Below are 26259 nucleotides of genomic sequence, written 5' to 3'. Positions count from 1 at the left end.
CCAGTGACATCCACAATCATCCCCTCTTCTAAAGATTAAATGAGCCCGACAGTTAACCAAACAGATAGCTTACATCGAGACTCAAAGGTACACCAAGAGGCAGTCATTCTTAGCATACCTGGCCTTGGCATATGAATTTAATTAGCTTGACCTTTTGGACTGTGAAGCGGCACTAGGTGCGAGGTAATGCAGAGCACTGAAATGAATATGCACATTAAATAAACACCTGCTCAACACAGAAACGGAGACTTTATACTCTCAAGGATGCACAACACAGGGCTTGGAAAAAACGAATTTAAAGGCAGCTAGCTAGTCTTAAACTGGATGAAATGTGTTTGTGCACTAATTATGCTAACAACACTCTACTAGTTCATGGTGGACGCGAAAAGCCCACTCAGACTTCTTTTCACTGTTCAGAAAGCATTTTTTTTTAAAAACGTGCCCACAGTATGTACATCAGTGAGCCACAAAGTATACCTAAGTTCAGACACTAGAAAGACAACCTGTAAATGCAAGTTTAAAAGACTGAAACACAAGGATACATTCTTATAAGAGAAGGCCCGAAGCCCTGGATAGCCCATCCTATGCCAGGACAGTAATTACTGAAAAACAAACTGTTGAGCCAATCCTATCAATTGGAAATGACACCACGAGACAGAAAGACAAAACTGATATGTGGGTGGGGTTCATATTGTATGTGAGCGATATGACTTGTCTCCATGTACTCTTAAAAATAATCTCCAAACAAATTAATTAAATGGATAAATAGTTAAAATAGTTTCTGTGCTAGTGAGGATTCTGTGCAGTTTTTCAATGGTACTTGCCATTATGTATATCCTATAACTAAACTGAAAAAAAAAATAATAAACGCGTTGCCTTCTTGTAACCTATTGACAGGAAATGTTTCAGTAGGGCAAAGTTACAAGAGCTAGGAGAAGGGAGTATTTTTAAAGTAATTTCTAGTGACAAATGTTATTTCAGAAAATACTTCAACGTGTAACACTTAAAGCAAACTCTCCAGGTATTTTGTCCTATGAAGGTGGTGATATATATATATATATATATATATATATATATATATATATATATATATATATATATATATATATATATATGCAAAAAAGAGAATAGAGAACTCTGGGTAGTTCCCAAGTTTAGGTGGAGAGCAGCTTGTGTCTGGACAAAGCTAAACCTCTCTGATGAGCTCTAATGAGAGCGAAACACGTGGCTTTTGTCATTTTACAGCTCGGCAAGGTTGATACTGTGTCAAACCTACGCTTAAAGACTTTGCTGTATAAATGGCAAAAGACTTTGTCACTATCTAGCTCGGCATGGATAGCACTGTGCTGATCCAATGCTTAAATACTTTGCTAGATAAACAGACATTTGAGGTGAGCAAATCTAGAGTGTCGCTGGTGTTGCAGGGTGCTCCTTACTAGAGCTGCTCTCCACCTAAACTTGGGAACTACCCAGAGTTCTCTATTCTCTTTTTTGCATAATTTATGCGTCACTCTAACCCTGAAAGGGATTTGTTTTGATATATATATATATATATATATATATATATATATATATATATATATTGTTGATGGTCTGTTTGAAGGTTAAGCTGATTTTGATTTATTTGTGCTCTGAAATTGAGGTTTTACTCCTAAGCAGTACCACTTTTTAATGGACAAAAATACTTTGGAAAAAATCTCTCTATCGAGAGCTATATTTTAAAATTGCATAAAAAAGGAGAATATAGTGCACATGTCAGGCACTTCTAATTATAGTGGTTTGCATGAATCAGCCCAGCAGACGCTGGCTTTGTTTGTTGCTTGTTCTACGTGTATGCAAAACCCACCAAGAGGTTTTAGGTTCAGCTTCTTTGACCTTGGCTGTCTGTTAAGATGGCATCTGTTGTTTGCTGCCCTTCAAACAAAAACCGCAAAAAATACAAACCTTGGCCTTTATTTGATGGACTGGTTTGCTGAACGAGTGTGTTCTGATCATTGGAAATGGAGAAACGTTTTTAGGTTTGTGAAGATTTGCTTTAACAAAAAAAAAGTGCTAGAAAGTAGAAATGGGTAAGGTTTTGGTTCCCACACACCTTGTCCACAAATCTAACAAAGTCTAATAAAAATTCCATGCCTACACAAGGGGCTAAACAGCAGAGAATAATTTTGGCGCAATGATAGAGCAAAGTGAACTGCCTAGGTTTCCAGCTGTTTATCTTACTATAGAGGGTGGCGCAAGCTCATGTGAAACACAAGAAGTCAGCTTAGTACTGACAGTTATCAATGGTTGTGGCATGCAAAGTCATTTTTCTTTCTCAGAAAAAATGGGTAATTGTAGCTTGGGTTGTGGCTAGAGCAAAATTGAGGAAAGGCACAGTTTCCTAGGGTGAGACTGAAGAAGGGAAATGAATATTTCAAAGTAAGATTTTGTATTTTGAATGTGTATCCAAAATGTTTCAGTAGCTAGAGTGTGGAATCCCATTTTGGCTATAATATGCATCACATTTACTTTAATTTTCTAATATTTTCCCTCTTCAGCATGAAATTCTGTTAGAGTGGATCAATCCAACCTATTTGGATATGGAATCTCAGGCACGAGTTCAAGAGGAGTTTGAAGAAAGTTCAGAGATTCTCTTGAAAGATTTCCTTAAGGTATGCTTTTCAGTGAAGCTTCTACAGTGTTTTATTCAATCTAATAAAGTGATGACAGAACTTCAAAGGTATGCTTTTGTGCGTAATCTGATTGCAGATTTCCATCAAGTTACTGAACTGTCCCTTCTGGCACACTTTCTTCTAATGCTGTAGTTTTTACATTTAGGCATAAGTCATTTATACAGTTTACTACAGAGCACAGACCACTATCAACCGTTAGTACAATCTCACTTTCTCTTGGAAGAAATACATGAACCCAGATCACTATTTATGAATATTGTAATCGCGACAGTTTGAACTCTGTTCTACTTCTGTTGAGAGGTCCCATGGTCTGGTTTGCTGGTTAGAGGCAAACATGAAATATAATTATAAGGATCAAAAACTTAATCGCTGTCAATCTCTGAATTATTATTTTGTTTATATAATATGCAGCACAATAACATGTAACCAGGAATGCATCAGCACTAATCTTTGAATTTACTACACCTGCTTCACTCACTATAATCTATCAGCTCTACCCCAGCCCAACACAGCTCTCCTTGATGGAGATAATCTATGATCCTGTGGGCGTCTGGGTCTGAAAACCTAAAGACCTTGCCCCCTTGCATGCCCTCAGTCACTCCACATACAATAACAGGCTCTCTACCCAGGTGTCAAACGCTCAGTTTTGGTAGCCTGCAAAGTTGTACATCTCAGGGCAGCCAAACTCAAGTTTGGGAAGTTGTGAATCTTGGATCATGCATCATTTTGTCTTTCTTCATAGCTGCAGCTTTAGTGACCAACTTTAGCTGCCTTCTTTGATCCAACACTGTTCCTATGTCAGTTGTGAGATGCCAGCAGTTGCCCACCATGAGTTCAGAGGGCAAGACAACAGAGATATGATCCCCATCTATCTTCCCTCTCAACAGAGGAAGGCAGATCGAGGACTTTTCTTTAGGGAGCATGAGTGGAATAGATGGAGTATTTAGAGCCCACCACATGCGTTCTGAAAGCCAGTTTGCCATCTGGAGGGTTGTTGGGGGATAAAATCCCGACTATATGCTCACAGGTGCCACCACGCTTTCTGGTGCATCTGCTGTCCCTCCTGTACCTCAGTGCCACCCCGCACCAACTGCCGAATGTGCCACCTATTGTACTGGTCGGTTTCTGAAAGGGCTATCTGTCTGGGCCCTGGGACTGCAGGTATCCTCTATCCCAATGAAGACTGTCCCAGTCTGGTTACCATCATGTTGTAAGGTCCAAGACCAAGCTCCAATTTCTCTGTGTTTCCTGATTGCTGAGTATCCTTTTCGTGAAACCTCAGTCTCCACTTTATTTCCCCTCACTCTTCTGCCACTCTGCCTCTAGCCTTCCGCAGCAGGAGGTTGCAGCCATCTTGACAGAGAGGTTCACTAGCCTATATTAACAGCACTACAACATTGTGTCACTGGTGCCACAAGTGCCTCAAACTCTCAACAAATTTGCAGGTGCTCCCTTGTTATTCAGCCTTTAGATTTTTAACCTCATGCATGGGTAAAAAGCTTACCTTAATTTGTAACTGTTTTCTCTTTAAACTTATAGGTTGCAGTGTTGAAATGTTTTCTGCAAGCAGGCTTTACATACACATACATTTTATTTTAATCAGCAAATACATTTTTAGCAAGTTGTTTTGATTATATATTTTTTCTTCTTTTCGAATATCATTTGATGAGTGTCACTGTACTAAGAAATACACCTTTGCAAATGTCCAGAACTGTTTAAGCACTATTTGAAATGAAGTCTTCTCAAGCCTGTGTTTCCTAAGCTTTTAGTTATTCTATCCTCCCTTTTATCCACCTTAAACCATCAGTCCTGTTCTAGTGCCACATCGACAGAGAACACTGCTTGGTGTTTTTTGTGTTTTCCAACAAACTCCAAACAGACACCTAAAAGTCTACTGTATTCTTCAGTCAGAGATCTGCAATAGCTCACCAATGGATTTGTTAATACCAGCAGAGGCCCGTCCATTGGGACTGAGGGGCCACGCACCTTCACCTTTTGCCCCTCATAAAGAGTGCCTGTTAGGCTGAGTAAAGGTCAGCCTGACAGACACTCTTCACTTTCATATCAGGCAGCCAGGAGCTAGACATGCACAATTTGCGCCTATGGGCGTGACCTCATCAGCTCAGCAAAGGTGCCTCGAGGCCCTCCCCCTAGGTGACGAGGGGAAGCATCCCCCATTGACTCCTACCTGGGCGGGGTTTTAGCCCTGAAGCGCACAGGGTGAGTGTCGATCAGTGACACGTCAACACAGAGTGGGGTGGGGTCAGCAGTCTCTCTGATCCCATCCCACTCTGTGACGAAGTTGTGACTGCTGCCTTCCCTCAAGGGAAGGCAGCAGGTCAGCAGTCCTAACCCTCCTGGGACCTCCGAGGCAGAGCTGAAGCTAAGTGTGTGTCTGTGTGTGTGTGTGTGTTTTTTTTTTTTAATTAAGTTTTTGGGGGGGGGGAAAAGGTGTCCTGCCACCCCTTAAATTTACTGGCTGCCACAGGTGAATACGAATGCAATTTGTGATCTGACCATGGTACTAATAGGTGAAATTGTGCATCATATTGGGAGGGCAGACCTTCCCTGTATTTACATTCCCAAGTGGGAAGCATAATTATTTTTCTAAACAGCCTGTGTCCATTAAAGGGAAAAAAGCAGTTTAAAAAAAATGTTTTCTCTTCCGGAATATATTGAGGGATTAGGTAGCAGTCCTCTGTACTGTTGCCTTCTTTCGCCCCACTAGCAACTCACCCCACCCCTTTCAAGACCATCTCCCGGGAACAGCTGCCTTTGTGAATCTGTTATCAGCCCACCCCAGTTGGGGTCACAATGATCCATTCCATTTAATTTGAAGTGGAGTCCTTCTTTTGTGACATCTCTTACTTGTGATTCGTAATTGAACGCAAAATCCTTTTACAAACCAGAAAAACGTTCCTCCTAAAGAGGCTTAGATGCATTTTACAAATGTGTTTCCAACCAAATATCCCAGTATTTTTGTGAATCTCAGGATTTACAACAACAAAACACTTTGTACATGAAGCCCCGAGTGCACAAACAAGGATTTTGGTGCTGGATAAGCTCTTTATCTGTTGACATACCCCATTGACAAGCAGGCAGTACACATCCAATCAGTTCCATACTTTCCCACCAGGCGGGCCTCTCACCACGACACTACAGTCCAAGACCAGTGTGTCTGCTCCACTTACCACATTTCTTTTCAACTTCTAAAGGCACCCTCCACCCTAGTAAACCATTCTCATAAGTCCTACAAAAATACATGTTAGCACCATAAAACAAGTGTTTGTTAGGGATCTACTGGACATTGTTAATCCTCCCCTTCATTCATATCATCCATAATTTTGGTTTCTCAAGTCTGTCAGTAAACATCCTCTCTGTGGATGATTTAGCTGGGTTGATCTTTCCTTCGGCAATGGAGTGGGAAGGCACTGATTTTCCTGGACATTTGCAACATGTGTTCCCGCTTCAGGTTTGAACCCTGGTGTGAGTATTGAAACCTCACCTGAGAGCAGAACATTAGAGAACAATTGTCGCTGCATGAGTAAAATGCAATTTGATTTTCCTCAACAGATGATAATTTTAATTTATTGCAGTTTTCATTTGAAATTAGACGTTGGACATTGTCATTCATTTTAATTGGGATTATGTTGTTTTCCCTTTGTTTTGATCCTCCTTTCTCCATGGACAAGGCAGACTGTTTTGATGGCTTAAAGGGAGCTTTTTGTGACCCAGCTAGGATACATCTAAATCAGGTGTGACTGGCGCCTCCCTTTAATGCCTAGAGAGAATAATGGGGTTTGTCACAAACTCTTTTTCAGATCCTCAAAACTCTTGCTCCGGTCTAGTGATTTTATCCACATTTCAGGACAGGGAAAGCAGTTCTTCCTCCAGATCAGATTGTAGGTGATGTTCCCTTCCCTTGAGAAGCTTACTGTTAGACACTGGCTCTAGTTGTGCAGTACTTTTCTCTGGGTACTCTGTGGAGCACCCCCTTTTTGATCAGAGAGAACTTGGAAGTGAAGTAACTAATGAGTCTGCAGCTTTTCATTCTTATACAGATACAGCAGACAGGAGATGTGTATTCTCACTGTGTCTTTTCGAAACCAGTTTGAGTCACTTCTCTTCATCTTTTCATCTCTCCTTCTCAGTTTGTCTTCCACGCTCATCATGTATCTTGAGTGATGCTCTTCCAAGGAGGGTCGTTGCCAGGCTGGAGCACCCACAGCAGAGGTACAGAGTACTTTATTACCAGATTCACACCTGACCGTGATTAGGAAGAGAGACAAAAGGCTCGCCTTTTTCCAAAAACCTTTTACAACCTGACAGTAGGTAATGCAGTCCTACCTGTAACTCTCACCATTCACTAAATAGCAGTCTCCAGTAAGTCCAATAAGCAGCCCTTTTCATCAAAGGTTCTAATTGAATTTCTAACAGGGAACCTGTCTCCTCTTTCCCCAGTTCAGTGACTAGGTTTCCTCCTTCCAGTCTCTAGAATGTTAGTAATACTCTTAGTCTGTCTGGGAAAGTAACTTCCATCTTGTATAGAAGAACAGGCATTATTTCCCAAAATCGAATCCGGAGGTCAGTGCCAGTCTGATTCACTCATTCATCAAACATCGCATGATTATCACTCACCACACACTTACATCCATTGGGATCTCAGCGCTAGGACCAAGGTTAATCACTAGAGGCAGAAATTTACAAGACATTTACAACTTAACTATTCACTGGCTCTAACTTTTCATCCCCAAGCTTGAAAGCTTACTTTAAACCAACTTTGAACTACCTTTTAATCTAAGTGCTTCTTGTACATAAAAGGTCACATAGAGAGCCGAGGACAACTCGAGTTAACTGGATAAATGTTAATGGCTCGTATCATGTGCCGAGGTTGAGTGCATGAATTCACTTACCTGCTTGTTTGTGAAGTTATATTTGTGTTATTTTGCTGAGGAGTTTGTGTTGATACATGTGCTTATGGTTAATAGGGCATAAAGAAATGTACCAGAATAGAATGTCTTGATTTTGTTTTTTCTTTCTTTCATCTTATCCAGTCACAAAGAGCCATTTTGATGGAACTAAACACGTTCCTATAGTAAGAAAGCTCCATTAAAAAATGATTGATCATGTCTTTCGTTGTTGTTCCCCATATGGAGGGGGGGGCATGTGGCAAGCAGTGGCTACTGGGCCACAACCATGGTGGCTGAGGTCCTTTACCTCCCCTGTCCCAGGCCATTACCTGCTATGGCTCTGCAACTGGGCCAAGCACAACTCCTTCAGCACTTGACCGTCAATGGAAGGCTTCCACTCTTGTGACGCAGATAAAATGTTCTGCCCACGCCATGATCACTACAGAACATGGTATGCTACTGCCACTGCACTACATGCATGAACCTGTGACAGGGAGAGTAATCCCTTGACTGTTGAGGGCTCTCTTGCTGCTCCTCTCCAGGTCTAGGACAACTCCAGGACAAGACTTTTGTCAATAGTAGGCCTAGACCTTCATGCACATGCTAGATTAGCTTGAGGCCATGGCAGAAATCCAAAAAGTGAAACAGCAGATAACCTGTAGTTGGTTAGGGATACAACTGTATACCATGCAGGAAGCATTCCCATCCCAACAGACTTACAAACCATAAAAAAACATTCAAGACTGGGAAGGACCTTCTGTTTCAGTCACAATGTTGCTTAGCTGTTTCAGACTATTAACAATTGTATTTAATCATGTATTTACAATTATGTTTCATAAAAATATCATCAATGTACCATTACCTTTCTGGGGCCTTATTACTATGGCTGAAAAAAACTGTACCATAATAATCTTAGTCAGATTCCATTTGAGTATCACTTATTTTGTGTTTCCTTCAACAAGATCATCACTTGCTATATGATTTAAATTATAACCAATAGGGAAAGGTGTTTGTGCATATTGCAACTTTGCAACTACAGTAGCTGGTTATTTATATGCCTACTCCCCTTAGAAATTGGTTCAGTTGTGGATGATCTTATGTCTTCCATTTCCCAAGTTAATTTTACCTGGTAGTCAATAGCCAGTAACTATGACAGCCAGATGAAATAGCATGTGAAATTATTACTAACCATGTACTGACACCTACAGGCTCCAATACTGTAACTGCAGTTGAGGGTGAAGTGAACAGCGGATGCAGATCCACGAGGAGGGGATCCACACCTTTCAGCACTCTATTTTGATCCAGTGCTCGATTTCTTTATTTCTTTAAATTTGTAAAAATTTGTCTCACGTTTTCATGCACTGTCCCACTATTGCCACATGTTTCAAACACATTGGTGTCTGTTGACCTGGATTGCAGAGTTGCTGAGGTAGTTGTATTCCTTTATTGTCATGGATTATTACAACTCCCTGAAGTTCTTCTACTAAGGTACATGCTTGGTTGTCAAGAGACTGTTCTGGTAAGATCTGAAACACCATCCTTCCAGACCTATTAAGAGATCTATATCTCAAGAGAAAGAAACCTAAGCGTTTGCCTTACACTCCTTACTGCTGTGCTGTCGGACTGCAATAAAGAAGCAGTGATAAGTTGGACTACTGTCATTTACCAGACATACTAATTGTTCATAAGAAAGAGACCAACTGTGCCGTGCTTCAGTAGTGTTAAGCCCTGTACAGAAAAAAAGATGTTCTAGACTCATTCAGTTCAGCCCCGTTTTGTAGTGCTACCTTGCTTGCGCTCTGGACTTTATATGGTCTGTAGAATTTACATGTCTTAGCACAGATGACCTTGTATGCCAGACTGCCTTAAAATGATGTATCTAGCTTACTGGTATCCAATGGGTGTCAGTAAGGAGGGTTGTAATCCCAGCCCTTGTGTTCTCACCCAAATCCATAAGCACATTCATCCATGTTTTTGCTTCTTCCGCAACAGACCATTTTGGGGTTCTTGAAATGCCAGGTCAATGCTCTTCTCTTGACCCAGTTACAAATTAATGGCAAGTCATCTTTGTAATGTAGCAGTTCAGCAGCCACTAGAGACAGTACTACCCATTAAATACTGATGGAATTCCAAAATGCTCTGCATTCATTTTCAGAACTTTCTTTGGCCATGGGATAATGTCTATTTTCAAGAGACCATTGTTTCATGAATGGTGGCCAAGATAAAGGTGAGAAACCTTGATTTGCTTACAAAGAACGTAGTCAGCTGTTCACAAAGGTGGAATTATATGTGTAGATTTACTTACGTGTACCTTTGGTACTTTGGGCTATTCACCATTTCCAAGTGGAACATTACTCAGAAGTGTAGACTCACACGTCTCCACCCTCTGGAGACATGGGGGTGGAGCCCAATTTATATGGGTAAAGTTACTACTTGTAACGTTTAACACATAGGCAGAAATTGTTGCCAACAGGGTGGAGCCCCCTCTATGCTAAAGTACAGAGAAAGGTTTAAGCATTTTTAGAAAATTGAAAATATTTTTTGTGAAATAAGTTAAATCAATTTTCAATATTTATTTTAAATGCAGACCAATATAAGTTACAGCATTAGCTTAATTTTAAATTATAAAAACATTATGAATAAATTAAATGAAAATATTTTTTCTAAGGTTATATTAAAAAAAAAAACCCTACTGGAAAAAAAAAATATTTTATTATATATATATAACAATTGTTAAAATTCTTAAAAAGATGTATATAATCAATAATTTAATTATTTAACAAAACATGTTACTTTTATTTTGAAATAAAAATAATAAAATATGTTAACAAACTAAAGAGTTTTAGAATTTCTTTAGCAAGAATTTTAATGTATTTATATTTTCAGATTTAAATAAGTGCATTTAATTAAGTCCCTACCTCCATTATGTTCTTTGGGGAGGTGCTCCACTACCTGTGAGTGGCCGTGTGTGGTACTGAACTTACTACAGCTCTCAGCCGGAGCACATTTGCAACTGTTTTGGGCCCCTTTTGGCTATAGTAACTATAGGAGCGCAGTTTGTGAATAGCAATGGGCTTACTGTTTTGTGGGTGGGTGCATGTCCAGAACCTTCCCTTAATGCCTTATTACCCCTAAACCCATCCATAACCTTCCCTTAATGCCTCAGTACTACTCCCTTATTCCTCATTTTCTAGCCACTCTCCTCTGTCCCTCCCACATTTACCACTAAAACAGATAATTTTGCAGTTTGAATCTTTTCTGGATTCGTATGCTGTGCATTATTCCCCCATCTAGTGGATGAAGTGTGGAATTGGCTTCTTTCTTTCTCTCTCTCTCTCTTTCCTTTGCATAATTACTATCTTTAGATTCTTGTTTATGCCATTGGGTCTGGAACCAAAGCAGAAGAGCTCTGAGAGAATCACAATTAGTGGGACATCTAGGAAATAACCAATAAGTGATTTTATACCTCCCAAATACCACCATAGACCACTTGAAGGGGGACCTTTCTTAGCACCGATGGGGAACTTGTCAGACCAGGGGCACATTGGTGGAGAATGCAGGGAGTTGAGCAGTGACAGGAGATGAACAGTATTTCCTTTAAATTCTGCCCTGAGCGTCCCTGCAAATTTGTGCAGAAAGAGCTTCACTTGTTTGCATTCTGATGGATACTTCTAACTGCAGGTTCCTCACCTTGTGAATATCCCCAGGTTCCAGACAGTATCTGGAAAATGTTTGCAGCAGCTCCCGGGTGCATCGTTAAGTGGCATTGTGTTGTTTCATGTCTGGTCCATCTCACCCTGGATGTGATATCCAGACCGTTACCATAGCCACCGCCTCTGCGTGCTGACGTCAGTTCCTTTCTTTCTGTGCTTTCTGACAGGGATTCAGAGCTTGCTCCCTCGTATTCTGTCAGGCCTCACTGATGTTTTCACACCAACGTTTCCTCCTGTTTTGCAGGGGACATGTCTGATCCGAAAACATCTGTCACGAACAGATGTCTGTGACGAACCCCTACAAGGTCTGTCTCTGGTGTGTGGGCTCCAAACATGAAGCCACGCAACAAGTGCTTGAAAAAGAACCCGAAGGCCATTGAAGACTGTCGCAGAACACCATCAGAAAGTGAAGAAGGCCCAGTCTCAGTCGGGGATTGCTCCCAAGGCCACTCTTGAAATCCTTCATCTTCTAAGTCAAGCTCCTTGGTTAAGTCGAAGAAATCCAGGAAATAGAAGAAGTCGAAACATGGTCCTCTTATCATCCTGCCACCCATGATGCTGCAGGTCTTTCTAAGCTGCAACCTTGGTATCTGTCCTGAGAACCGGCTCTCGTCAGTGTGCCTCGGCTACCATGGGTCAATTTGCAACACTGGAACAACTCCACATTATGAAGGAGTCGCTTGACAGAATATTTGGTACTTGATCAGATCCCTCTGGAGCAACTTTGGGCCCTAAGGTAGTCTCCACACATTTACTACTCTGGGGGATGCTGTCTTCCCCCTTCAGCACCCTACTCCAGAGAGCCTTGTGGCACAAGCCTCCACAAATAAATTAAGTCCAAATGCATTCCCAACTACCCATCCAGAAAGAGTCAAGCCGTGGAGGCACAAGGGCAGCGAACTGCCCGAATACCCACCCCTCTCTCGACAGGCGTTGCAAAACCAATTTAATTTTCCCTCATCAGAGGATGATTGCCCAGTAGGTCACATCACTTTTTACCTCCTGGGGTGGAGAAGGATCACATCAGACCAGAGGGTGTTTCAAATTGTCCAGAATGGCTTCTCCTTTCTCTTTTTGACCAACCCACCCACCTATATGCTTCCTACAACACAGTGTCTCCCTGAGGACCATTTGTCCCTACTTCTAGCAGCAGTTCAAGTTCTCTTGATCAAGGGAGCCATAGAGCTGATACCGCCATCAGAAATGAGGACTTGTTGCTATTCCAGTTACTTTCTGGTGCCCGAAAACCCTAACCTTGATTTTCATTCTCTGAACTTCTTCCTCTGGAAGGACAAGTTCAAAATGCTCACCCTGGCCCAAGTGTTGCAGGCCCTGAATTACAGGTGACTAGATGATGGCTTTGAATCTGCAGGATGTGTATTTCCAGATTCTCACTGTGTAAACCCACAAATGCTACCTGGGGTTTCAGGTAGACCACAAGTACTTTCAGTTCTCAGTGCTCACCTTACCATTGCACCTCAGGTATTCAAGAAAGTGATGGTGGTGGTCGCTGCCCATCTGCAGAATTTGGGAATACCAGTCTTCCTGTACCTCGATGGCTCCAGAAATTGGGCTAGCCTCAACCACCTCCAGACCCCAGCCAACCTGTTGGCATCCTCGTGTCTTTCCATCGATTTGCAGAAGTCACACCTGGCTCCCTTTCATTGGAGTGATACTGGACATTATACCTTTCCAAGCCTTCCCTCTGCCTCAGCGATTCTAAGACATTCAACCTATGATCTTCATTTACAGCTCGGGTCTCAGTGAGAGCGGCTCTGACGCTTCTTGGCCTCCTACATTGTGGTTGTGCCAGGTGGTACATGCAGGCTTTGCAGTGGGATTTAAAGTCCCAGTGGGCTCTGCACCAGGAAAACCTGTCAGGTTACATTCAGTTGTTGGAGGAGACTGCAAAACACCTGTAATGGTGACGGCTATACTGCAGTTCAACTGTTGGCAGACCCTTCTGCCTACCCCATTCAGAGCTAACGGTTATAACATTACTGAGTTGAGGAGGTCAACTGGGAGAGTTGGAGAACAGAGGACTCTTGTCTCTGGCAGAATCCTGTCTCCACAGCAACTTGTTAGAGCTACGGGTGATACCCTTGCCACTGAAAGTTTTTCTTCCATACTTCAAAGGTTAATAGTGCAGGTTACTATTGACAACACAACCTTATACTACAATGAAAAGGATAGAGTGGGATTGTAGTTCCTGTGCTAGGAGGATTTCCTCATTTGGAAGTGTCTGAATTGTCAGGGCATTTCCTTGGTCATACAACACCTGGTAGGATTTTTAAATGCCAAACAAACTGAATGACTTTGCCCAGCGCATCACGAAATGCAGGACCGGGAGTCCTCAAGCAATGGGTATAACCCTGGCGTAATTTTTATGCCACCGCAGAAAACGCATAGTGTTCAAATGCTTTGGGAGTTCCGAAGACTGCTCTTGCTTGGGGGATTCTTTCACTTACATTGGACTCCTGTATGCCTTTCCACCCCTACCACTCTTGCCGAGAGTTCTGCCGAAGATCCGCAAAGACCAGGTTCAAGTTATCCTAGTGTTTCCAGACTCAGCGAGCGTATGTCTTCTGGTCAGGCTACTCTTCAGGAGGACCTCCTATTGCAGCATCTTGGCAGGATCCTATACCCTCCCTCTCAAAGTAGTGGGTGTCATCCTGGCAGCCAAACACCTTCTTCACTAAAACAGTCTATGTGGAATACTGGGAGAAGTTTGTTGTCTAGTGTTCATCCCGAAATACCCAGCCTTTTCAGGCACAGTTGTCTGACATATTGTTTGAAAAACAAAGAGGGAGAAGGAGGTTGTGGGGCTGGGTCTGTCCTCCATATAGCCTATATAACATTGCAAAAGACGCCCATCTAAAAGAACTACCATATGATGGATAGGACAAAGGATTTTCCGGTTAGAAAAACCCTCACCCACCAGGTTTACCCCTTGGTAGCATGCTTCATCATTCGGTTTCTTCCTGTTCCGCTACGGAGCGGATGTGCTATGACCTACAGGATACGTGGGAGCACTGATGTAGTCTTGTCAATGTGAATCACAGGAGGGATAGGAGTGGTGGGGTCTTGGTTTAGTTAAAAATATCTGTCTCCTAATAATTCCAATGATTTAATAGATCTCTTGGAGGTGGTATGATTAAAAAGGGGCTGCGGAAGTGGGGGATGTAATGTACCTGACTTCCTAGCCTACATGTTTTGGAGCCTTACCCCTAGGCTCCTCTTCAGGACCAAGGTGGACTCCCTGGTGCCACTCCTTGTTTGACTACCTCTAATGAAAGCATAAATAATACATGCTCTGCGATATGGTGCAGTTCACCTTACTAATGTGGTGTCATTAGATGATACCTATCGTTTATGGTGTCCGTCATTGATATTCGGTAGTATTTGGATTCTCATATCATAGCTCCTCCGGGAGGGGTGTGTGCTCGTAGTCACACTTTCCTCAAAGCAACACTCCCACTCTGTACCTCATGCTCACCTCACTGGGGTCTGAAGGCAAGAGTTAAATTCGATCTGTCAGACCATTCAGCTTTCCTGTGTTTACCTGATCAACTATCTTTATTCAAATCGCATGTTGTGATGTGTTTATTGATAGGGTTAACCCATATGTTCAATTTTTGATGCCCCAGTGAGATATTAATTTGGTTCCTTGCATGTGTCCTGGTTGAACAAATAAATAGGTATTCTCCATGCCTACTTACTTTGAAGACGACATTCATTGTAGCAACCACGTCAGCTCGTCATGAGTGAATTACAGGCATCTGATTACTAGCTGTACGCCACCTTCGTTCTGGACAAGCTTTTCCTCAGAATGAGAGACATTTCGCCCTAAGACTGTCATGCCTTTCTACATTGGACAGCATATCAGCCTGCCTTTTTTTTTTGTTTTTTTGTTCCGAAAGCGGAAAAAAGATTCCATCACCTTGACTCAAAGAGGGCCGTAAGCTTTCACATCAATCGCACCAAACAACATTGCGTGGCTGATCATCTCTTTGTAGGTTTCTCAGTTCTCGGGTGTGAAAAAGGACAACGCTGTTAAAAAAAGAATCATCTAGATAGATTGTCTTGTGTATAAAGATCCGTTATGGACTTGCCAAGAGACAGACTTCAGAAGGCCTACATGCTCAGCCTACCAGACCAACAGCTGCTACCACTGTGTTACAATCCTTGACCATTTGCCGGGCTGCTACCTGGGCATCTTTCCACACTTTCATGAAGCACCACTGCCTAGAGAGCCAGGTCCAGCAGGGCGGCATTTTGCCCTTTTGTCCGACAGGACATATATATGAAGCACTACTGCCTGAAGAGCTGGGTCCAGCAGGGAGGGCATTTTGCCCATTTGTCTTGCAGGATTTCCTGGTCTGAGCCAATCCACAGATCCACCACCTAGAAAGGTACTGCTTTGGTATCTATTCATAAAGTGAGGAATATGCAGTTAGCAGTATCCATCAAAAGAGCAAGTTACTTACCTTCAGTAATGCTCTATGTGGTTTGCAGTTTATCTAACTGCAGATTCCTTACTGACCCACCCACCTCGCCTGTCCTGCAGAATGGACTCAGCTAGTCCATACTTATAAGATTCCATTCCAGAGATCTGTACACTGGCACAATCTGATTATTGGAAGTTCTGCTTCTGATGGCGCAGATAGGTATGAAATAGAGACTGATGTCCGTGCTTGGAGATGGCAGCTACGTAAGGGTCCTGATGCCACATCTGGGGCTTGATGGACCTGACGAGGTGTTGAATGATTCCATCTCCTGAAATGCAAGGGAATTTCTGAAAATATTCTTTGCATCCAGTCTGGCACTAGGAAGTATTCACAAGAGGAGGGATCTGCGGTTTGAGTATCCATCAGAAAGAGCATTATTGAAGGTAAGTAACTTGCACATCTGTGTCTCCCAAAAGACCATAGTGCTGAGAACTGAGAGGCCAATACAGTGTTTCAACCTAAGACAGTTAAGGAGAGGCAGAGACACTGCTGGGCGCACTGCGCCATGGTCAACACCCAGAAGAAACAGCACATCCTGAAGGTGTTGGGAGTTATCCAGGGGTGAGGAAGAGGGAAGCTTTGAAGACACCAAATTGGCACAATGGGAGAGCTTGAAGAAGAGGATGGTGTAATTGACATCAAGAGACTGGAGGCCACAGGGAAAGCTGTGCAGAAAGCAGACCACAAGAAACAGAAGAAGGTAACAAAACCGTTAAAATGCTTCTACTCAAAGCCTCTCTTGAAGAACACCTCAACAACAAAGGACAGCGAAACCAAAAGAATACATCATGGCCCAAGCACAAGAGCATCAATGGTACCAGACCTTCGGAAAACCTCTTGACGCTGGGAGGCGTTTAAGAGAGGGCGAAGGAAAGGGAACAAAAGCCAAGGAGCCACAGTCATCCAACACCTAACTATAGGCACTTGAGGGTGAGCGGAAGAAGAATTGTCTCAAAGCTGAAATGGCAGCACTCATTCAGAGGAAGAAGGACTTTGAGGAGTTCTTGAAGGGTTTTCATATACCTCCAAAACCCTCTGATCCAAAAGCAGGAGAAGAGGAACAACTGGAGATTGAGCCTCCCTTAATGCTGGAACCTCACCAAAAAGAGGAAGACAAATTATTTTTCTACGGGACAGAAACAGCAGGAGGAGGTATGGCAAGACCTTGACCATCATTTCCCAAAGAAGACCTCAATACCTGTTCTTCAAGGCCTGTCCTACCAAATGGCCTACTGATCTATATCATGCTGGTCAAGAGGTGGGGGACGGACACCTAAGGGGTGCAACTCTAGAAGGAAAAGGAAGGTTACTGTTTCTGACTAGAGGCACAATGCCCTCACAAAAGAGAAACGTACACCTCTCTGTGTTAATGAGCATACCTGACCAGGGAAGAGAGACCTTTCATGAGCCATCCTCATTGAAGTCTTTGACTCCACAGGTTGAGGAAAAAATACAAGCACTCCTCGCAGGGCCCCATTTACATCAAAGGGCGTTCGCAGCTGTGGACTCCATCATTATGCAACAGCGAGGAAGAGGTAACACCCCTACCTCAAAGGGGCCCTCACCAGACAGATCAAATGGATGGAGTTGGTGGGGAAAAGGATGGAGAGATGTGCATTAACCCAATGGAAAATTGCCAATTCCAACGCCCTTCTCAACTACTGTTGCCACCAGCAGTGAGATGAGTTTGAAGGCCACATGCTGCATCTCCCTGGGGAGTACAAGAAAAGAGTCAAGATGGTAATACAGGAAAATAAGACCATCTGCAACACCTGTCTCAAGTTGGCCCTCAAAGCAGCAGAGACGGCCAGCAGGCAGATGTGCACTGGGACAACCATCAGGAGACATACCTGGCAGAAAGTGTTGGGGATCAAGAAAGAGGTACAAGCCTTGTGCATTAATATGCCCTTCACGTGGAATTCTGTCTTTGGTCTGGTTGTAGCCAAGGCACTACAGAGAATCAAGAAAGACAATGAGACAGAAAATGTAGTGGAAGCCTTGCAATTCCATGGGTCCTTCAAGCAGGGAAATATGCCAGCCAGAAGATTACCAAGCAGAGGGTTCAAGCACCATGCAGTCCCTCAACTACAAGGGTTTAGCTATTAAGAAAAACAGCTTGTGCTGTGCCCTGTCAGTAATACCCTATGAGGAAACCCTTTCAAAGGAGAGCAAGAGAAAGAAGGCATCCCATAAGAGTAGGAGGGACAGTGAAAAAGGGGCTTCCAGAAGTCATGCCCCCAACACAGAACACAAGTGCAGGGCGGAATAGAGGATTCCTCCAGGAATGGGGGTCAGCCACTTCAGACATACTGATAATAAATATTTTACAACATGTCTACTGCAGCAGACTTATGAAAAGGCCTCCTTTGTGATCTCTCCCTTGGTGGTAACGAAGGACTAACTCCTGGAGACCTGGAGAAAGAGGTAAATTAGCTCATCAAAAAACGAGCCATAGAAAGAGTCCTCCGCCAATCCCCAAAGAATTTCAGAAAGTGGGTTTACTCCTGTTTCCTAGTACAAAACAGGATAAAACCCTAAGGCCAGTCTTGGATCTCCGATACCTAAACAAGTTCATACCAACTCAGTGTGTCAGAATGACAACATTGCAAGAGGTAGTTTCACTTCTAAAGCTACGGCTACATGATAACAGTAGATCCGAAGGACGCCTACCTGCACATCACAATGAATCAAAGACACAGACAATACCTCAAATTCAAGATAGGTACACTGCCAGTTAAAAGGGCTCCCTTTCAGTCTAAAATTCCCAGCAAGGGGGTTCACAGAACACCTAGCAGCAGTGGCCGCATACCTCAGGAACACTGGGCATTCATGTCTACCCATACCTTGACGACAAACTAGTAAAGACTAATTTAAGGTGCCAATGGCAACAGAACACACAGGCTGTGTTGGAGACACTGCACTAACTGGTATTCTCAGTGTTCTCGGAGAAGTCACCCTCACAATCAGGAGAAGAAGAAAAGGTATTACTTGGGGTGACACTCAACTAAAGAACAACAAGGGCCTCCAGTACCCAGGAAAGTCAAGGTGCTGACAGACCAAGCTTGCCTATACAAGAAGGATCGTCTCTGAAAGTGAGGACAGTAATGTAGGTAATGGGTATGGTAGCATCCTGCTCCTGCTTCTGCCTCCGCTCCCAGGCAAAACTACACATTCATCCTATTCAGGAATGGATGCACACCAGATGTAACAAGCCACGAGAGTTGGAAGAATCTAGTGATAGTCACAGAAACAATTCGGGGTGGGAGACGGAACGTGTTTCCGTGGGGAGACCTTTTAAGCAACCAATTCATCCCAGACACATACCACACAGGATGGGGGGCGCACATGGGGAAACTCAAAATCAGGGGCCTTTGGAGCCCAGCAGGGGCTGTGAGACATTATAATCTTTGGGAACTAAAGACTGTTTACCTTGCACAGAATATCTTCCTTGCACATGTAAAGGGGAAGAACCTGTGCTGACTGGCAACACAATTACCATGTTCCACCTCGACAGCCTAGGGAGGACAAAATCTTACCACCTGTCAGAGCAAGTGCAGGACACATAGCATAGAGTTGACAGATTCAGAGAATGACCACAAAGGCGGTGATACACCTACCAGGTGTCCAACACTTCTAAGCACATAGGTCAAGCAGACCTTGAGAGGGATCTAGAATATTAAAACTCTAGAAAACCTTTTCCACAGATGTTACCCTGGACATAGATCTGTTTGGAAGTCCGAGAGTGGAAAATGCCAAAACTTCGCATCCAGATAACGCCAGTGGTCCAAGGGGAATGTCCTGTTAATAAACTGATTAGGGACATTTGCATATGCCTTCTACAGATTCCCATGACACCAATGGTAACAGACAGATTTAAACACTCAGACATGACTCTTACCTTAATAGTCCCACAGTGGACCAGGCAAGCTTGGTACTTGGACCTAGAGGAAATATGACAGCTGAAGAAAGATACCTCTGCCAATGGTCCTCATCCCAGTGCAAGGAAGGCAGATCTGTCACCTGGAGCCATCAGTCAGGCTCCTGAGCACATAGTTTACAGCCACCTCCACTTCCCCCAATGGTAAGTAGACCAGAAAATTAAGTAAACACAAGTAATACACTGCCAAATGGAAAAGCTATATCCACTGGTGCACAAAGCAAGAAATCATGGGTAAGAGGACAGACAGCAGGACTGCTCAACCATATCTAAATCACCTGCTGGATGACAGCTTTACTTGTGCACCACTCAAAGTTCAGGTAGCTGCCTACACCAGAGGACTCCTGGAGAACAGCTTCACCCTACCAATTGGAATTAGATTCCTGGAGAGAACAAAAAAAGTAGCTCCACAAAGGGCTACTGCAACACCAATGTGGAACTGATGACAGCCACTTAAACCCACGCACAAATCTGAACTCAAAACAGCCTTTTCTGTGGCCATCACTTCTGTACTTGGAGTCTGTGAACTACAAGCGCTTGCCACTCTAGAACTCTTTCTACAAATCCATGAGGATAGGATATGTGTTGTCACACTCCCATGTTAACCAGGATATACAACTGCCAGCTTTCTTTCAAAAGCCGAAGAGACACGCTGAAAGAGCCTGCACACACTAGGTGTCTGAAGGGCTCACAAAATAGATGTACGAAGGGCTTTCCTATAGTGCCTTCAGTAAATGAAGACTTTAGGAAAGGGAAGCCAACTCTTCATCTACTTTGCACAAGCGTCTAAGGGGACATCAGTAACCAAATAAACCATTGCAAGATGATTAGTACAGACAAGCGCAAACCTGCTGTGCAAAAACAGAGGAGTTTTTAGCAACAAAGCCAAGGGCACACTCCAGAAGAAAAAAAAAAGAAAGGAGAAACACTGGTATTTCTAGCAAATGTGTCCATGAACAATATTTGTATCTCTGATAGAGACATCTAGCCGTAGATTAACTTATAATCTCCCCAGGCGCCAGCCTGGATCTGGAAACCTTTTCCCCCCCGAGTATGCCTGGGCATCATCAGAGGGTGTCGCACAACTCCGTAATGACTTCCTACACTGGATGTAATGTCAACTGAGTCCATATAATCCCCCCACTGATGTTTCCTTCTTTCCCACACTTGCAGTGCGGATCTGGAGACGGTTGTTCTGGCCGTTTTTCGGTCTTCTTTGACATTTTCTTGGAACAGTGTGCTTCCTATGTTTTCGGGGTTTAAACCCTGTGGGTCATATGGACAGCAGATGTCAGCTACGGACCCCCATACTGTGTGCATGTGGTGCCTGGGTCAGCATCATGAGTCTGAGGACTGCAGCTCCTGTCAACAACTTGGCCCAAGGCTCTGCGAGAGCGTTGGATGAAGCTTGCTGCGGCGCGGATGGCGAAATCTCTGTCTTCCTGTCAAATGAAGTCCCCTTCTCAGTCTGACATCCATTGGTGGGGCCATTCAAGGAGTCACTCTTGTGGATGCTGTTCTCTGTCGATGTCCAAAGGTAAGTTTCACAAGCGGTCGAAGCCTTGGCAATTTCTGACCTCTCCGCAATTGACTCCCTGCCATTCCTCGTCCGAGGAGACTGGGTCAGGGTCCACCTCAACACGCCTCCACTCCTTTTGTTCCTATTGCAGGTGATGGTGGAGAGGCGGTGCCTGAGTCTGGTTCGCGAGAGAGGACAGTTATTTGTCTAATCTGGCTACAGCTAGTAGCTTGGATCCTTCTCCAGCCTCAGGCCTCCTTTTCCCTCTAGGCCTTGCTACAGAAGATAGTTCCTCTTTTGTGGACATGCTAAAAAGGGTTGCGGAGGTGTTAGGTCTAGCCCTTCCCTTAATTGAGTTGACTTAAGATCCCTTCATTGATATAGTCCATCGGAGCTAGGCCGGGGTTGAGCTGGTGCTTCCTTTTGCGAAGCGCTACATGATCTCTTGTTAGGTGGTTGAGCTAAACTGCTACAGGGGTCCCTGTTGACTGAGAATTATCACACAGGCTCCGTCCTGCCCCTGGTAATCCAACTTGTTTGAACAGACATCCTACTTTAACTATCGCTGATATAGAGTCTCTCCTCCATACTCCTCCTGATAGATAGTCCAGGAGTCTAGATGTCTGTGGCAGTCATATTTGTTCCTCCACAAGTTCTGCTGTACGCTCTGTGAACAGGTCTGTTCTTGGACATTTCTCTCATTAATTATGGGACTCTTTAGTGAACAGTTTACCCTTGCTTCCAGATAACTGCAGGAGCACTTTTTCTCCCGTAATTGAGGACGGGCGTAATGCAGCTAAATTAATAATTTGCTGCGGCATGGATTCCACTAACTGTGGATTGAGCTATGGGTTACTCAGTTGTGCTCTGTCGCTGTGCCTGGTTACGTACCTCAGGGTTCTCAGAGCCAGACCAGTCTACAGTACTGGACATGCCATTTGATGGTGCCCATTTGTTTGGTGCACAGGCTGACTTGGCCTTGAAGCGTTTTCGAAACAGTAGGGGTGGAGCAACGAGTTAACTTTGTTTCTCTCTTTATCCTTTGGCCGCTATGCTGTTACTTGTTCTTCAGCATTCCTCATGTCAGTCTTGTTTCTGCCAATATTCTTCATTAGAATGCAGGCAGGTGTTCCTTATTTCCAGGTGTTGAGTTTTCCTCGCTTGTCTTTACTATAATGTGGTGCTCTGACACTCTTTGAACTTTTTCATGCCTGACGTTTAAGGCTTCCTTATTTACCATCATTGTTTGATGTACATTAATGATTTCTGTGTAAGTTTTGTCCATGTTGCTCAATTAGAGGTTATGATTTACAGCACAACTGATCTAAGGTGGTATCGTTTGCTTCACTCTGAAGACAAGCTTATGCTTAAGGGTTGTTACCTGTCTGCTATATTTCTTACTCTAAATGGAGTATTACGTCCTATGCGAGTATGCTTAGGAGCATTGCTACATTGTTTCACCTCTGATGGGTTTTTTTCAAAAATTTCTCCCATGGCAGACTGTTAGTTTTCCTAACTTTTGCATTTATATAATTTTGCTAATATCTGTTATAGGGAACTGGGGATATTACCAGCTCTTTGGGTTTTCTAAACCACTGAGAGTATTAGTTACTATGGGGGTCATTCTGACCCTGGCGGTCATAGACCGCCAGGGCCAACGACCGCGGGAGCACCGCCAACAGGCTGGCGGTGCTCCCATGGGCATTCTGACCGCGGCAGTACAGCCGCGGTCAGATACGGGAAACCGGCGGTGTACCGCCGGTTTCCCGCTGCCCTGGGGAATCCTCCACGGCGGCGCAGCTTGCTGCGGCGCCATGGGGATTCCGACCCCCTTACCGCCATCCTGTTCCTGGCGGTTTTGGCCGCCAGGAACAGGATGGCGGTAAGGGGTGTCGTGGGGCCCCCTAACAGGGCCCCACCAAGATTTTCAGTGTCTGCCAAGCAGACACTGAAAATCGCGACGGGTGCAACTGCACCCGTCGCACCCCTTCCACTCCGCCGGCTCCATTCGGAGCCGGCATCCTCATGGAAGGGGGTTTCCCGCTGGGCTGGCGGGCGGCCTTCTGGCGGTCGCCCGCCAGCCCAGCGGGAAACTCAGAATAACCGCGGCGGTCTTCTGACCGCGCAGCGGTATTCTGCTGGCTCCCGCCGGCCCTGCGGTTACCGCGGCCGGCGGGAGTCAGAATGACCCCCTATGTCCTCTTGTACTGTCACATAGTTTAGCCGTTGTGCTTAAAATTTGACAGGTACATTTCTCTTTTTCCTGTGATATTACTCGCTTCTTCAGGATTTTCAGACCTTCCTTGTTTTGGTTATATAGAGTTCTGTTGCGTATTCCTTGCGGTTTACGTATTTCTACACTTTGTAGTGTTGAAATGTTCTTTGCACATTCCTATTTATTTCCTTACTTCTGTCAATCCTTCATACGTTTTAATAGAGATGCATATCTTCGTCAATTTTGCTTAGTCTATTGTGTAGACTTCTTGTTCTTGAACTCTCTTAGAGTTATTTTACATTTGTTGCACTTGCATGCAGGACTTCCTTCTTTTTGGATGGAGTTTTCTTCTTTTCAGGTGTGCTTCTTAATATTATATATGAGGATATTATATCTGTCATATTTGATACGTTTTATTATTGATACCTCCTATAAGTACAATTGCTTTCTATTCACTTGAAACAACTTGTGTTGTTATTGGATGTATTAATTAAATTCAGACTGATTATTTTCCTAAAAAGTTAGTCAGTTTAATAGTTTTCATGGTTGAGGCCTTTTCTGCTAGATCCTTTGATTCTGTATTGACCTGTTTTTTCAATTCTATACCAAGGCCTTTCTTATTTTTAAAATAAATAAAGTTAAATCACATCAAGTGACAGCCATATATACATCTAGGAATTTTATATATGTGTATATATTCATATATATATATATATATATATATATATGTGTGTGTGTGTTAGATGGTATGTATAGCTACAGATACACATGCTGTGCATATCTCGCCATCTAGTATTGGGCTCGGACTGTTACAAGTTGATTTTCTTCGAAGAAGTCTCTTCGAGTCACGGGATCGAGTGACTCCTCCTCTTGGTGATAGTGCACATGGGCATCGACTCCTTTTTAGGGTCGAGCCTGCATCGCATGCGTTTCGCTTGCAAGACGCATTAGTAGTTAGAAAAGGGCTCGGAGCCCCGTCCATGTCATGTCAGTGTCTCTCATTGGTTCGTGGGCTTGCCTGTTAAAATCTGCTTGCTTTCATTAGTGGAAGTCATGCATACAACATGCCTTTTCCAGTGGTTAGCCCTCCTCGAGCGCAGCGACCAAGTTCTGAAAACATGCGAGGCTTGCTGTTTTCGGTCCGGTTTGTGGACTACTTTTATCTTTTTTTCGCAGCGCGATCTCGCTTGACAGAAGTCGAGCGCTTTCCATGACATCGACCCTGTTAAATAGGTAATTGCACTTTTGCTGGTTACGTACATAATTGCACTTTTGCCGATAGGTTTCACTCCGAGTGAACTGTAGCAGCGCGATTGCGCTCATTTTTTCCATTTAATGTGGCTAGAAAAGTCCGGTTGGGAGTTTACAACTGCTAATAGCTCTAACTCGGAGAAATGCGAGACCCGTTGCATTGCAAATGCTTGTTTAGTTTGTTTTCTTTCTGCCACGCTAAATTTCCTTACATCGACCAGCACTTGGTCTGTAATCTCTGCCTTTCTCCGGAACATCGTGAGGAAAGCTATGAGGCGTGTCTATCTTTTTGATCAAAGAAAACATTACGCGTTCGAAGGGCATGACAACTGGAGATGGCGTCCAAGCACACAGAGTCCACCACCGACTCACTGAAAGAGGACCAGGCACATGCAGCAGTTTTGATATCAGACTCCAACTCCGAGCAAGGTTCAGACGACGACAGCCAGCTGATAGCAGCAGGCAGTATGTGAGTACACCTGCCCCAACACCCACTTTCAAAATGTCAGACAAGGCCTTGGGTGCATCACTGCTCTCAAGCCATGGTTCCGCCTGAATAAGACTAATCGTCGACCGACCCTTTGGTTCAGCGCCAAAAAAAGGCCAAAACACTCCATCAACAGGTTACCACGTCTGTTTTGGTGTTGGGGTCGAGCCTAAAAATTCAAGCCTCAACCTCCGAACTGAGCCGACACCCACAATCATCGGATCAAAAAAGAGTATGCTCTGCTTCAGCGCTGAAACCTCGGCCAACAGCTTTGGGACCGAAACACCTTGGTCCGACTTCAGAGCCGAAAACATCATCCTATACAGAGGAAACAGGACTTTCGGCTCAAGGGAGGCAGGTGCCCAAAACATTCACTGATCATTCCTCTAAGGGCACAAAACATACCTCTGAACATCAAATGGAGGAATCGGACATTCAACCTATTTTAGAGGTTATGGACGGCAAGCAGAGAAGAATACAAATCCAGAAAGAGACTGGAAAAATTATTACTTCGCCGCCGCTACAAACTAAAAGAAAGCTAGCATTTCAAGAGACTCTTGATACTGCCCCCCCACCGGCAAACATTTTCAAGCAAAAGGAAAAGCCGAAACCTCTTCATCTTACTCCACCACATTCATCGCAACTTTCTTTTTCACCACTACCTCCCACTCCACCACTACCACCTTCACCATCACATTCTCATACTTATTCACAAGGAGACACTGTAGACCCATGGGACATGTACAACTCGGATCCTATACCATCTAATGATCCAGATCTCTACCCTACTAGACCATCCCCCATCAGAGGATAGTACGGTTTATAATCAAGTAATATCCAGGGCAGCTGCATACCATGGGATACAAATGCACGCAGAACCTTTAGAAAAGATTTTCTTTTTAATACACTATCCTCAACTCATAAGCAATACCAGTATTTACCAATGCTTCCTGGTATGCTTAAGCATGCAGAGGAAATATTTAAAGAACCAGTTAAAGCTAGGGTTCTAACACCAAGGATTGACAAAAAATATAAGCCTGCGTCACC

The 26259-nt window shown here is 43.8% G+C and overlaps 1 protein-coding gene across 1 annotated transcript in view; it reads left to right on the top strand.

The window, feature by feature from the left end:
* The window catches only part of OGFOD1 (2-oxoglutarate and iron dependent oxygenase domain containing 1), a 236901-nt gene that overhangs the window by 124743 nt on the left and 85899 nt on the right, over nucleotides 1-26259 (top strand). The window contains exon 8 of the mRNA XM_069215834.1: nucleotides 2538-2651. Within this exon, the coding sequence (XP_069071935.1) occupies nucleotides 2538-2651 (114 nt within the window). The remainder of the gene's footprint in view (nucleotides 1-2537; nucleotides 2652-26259) is intronic.

This window comes from Pleurodeles waltl, chromosome 12 (genome assembly GCF_031143425.1).
Source record: "Pleurodeles waltl isolate 20211129_DDA chromosome 12, aPleWal1.hap1.20221129, whole genome shotgun sequence".
NCBI lineage: Eukaryota > Metazoa > Chordata > Amphibia > Caudata > Salamandridae > Pleurodeles > Pleurodeles waltl.
The sequence above is the reverse complement of the archived record's forward strand: the minus strand, read 5'-3'. Positions and strand labels throughout refer to the sequence as shown.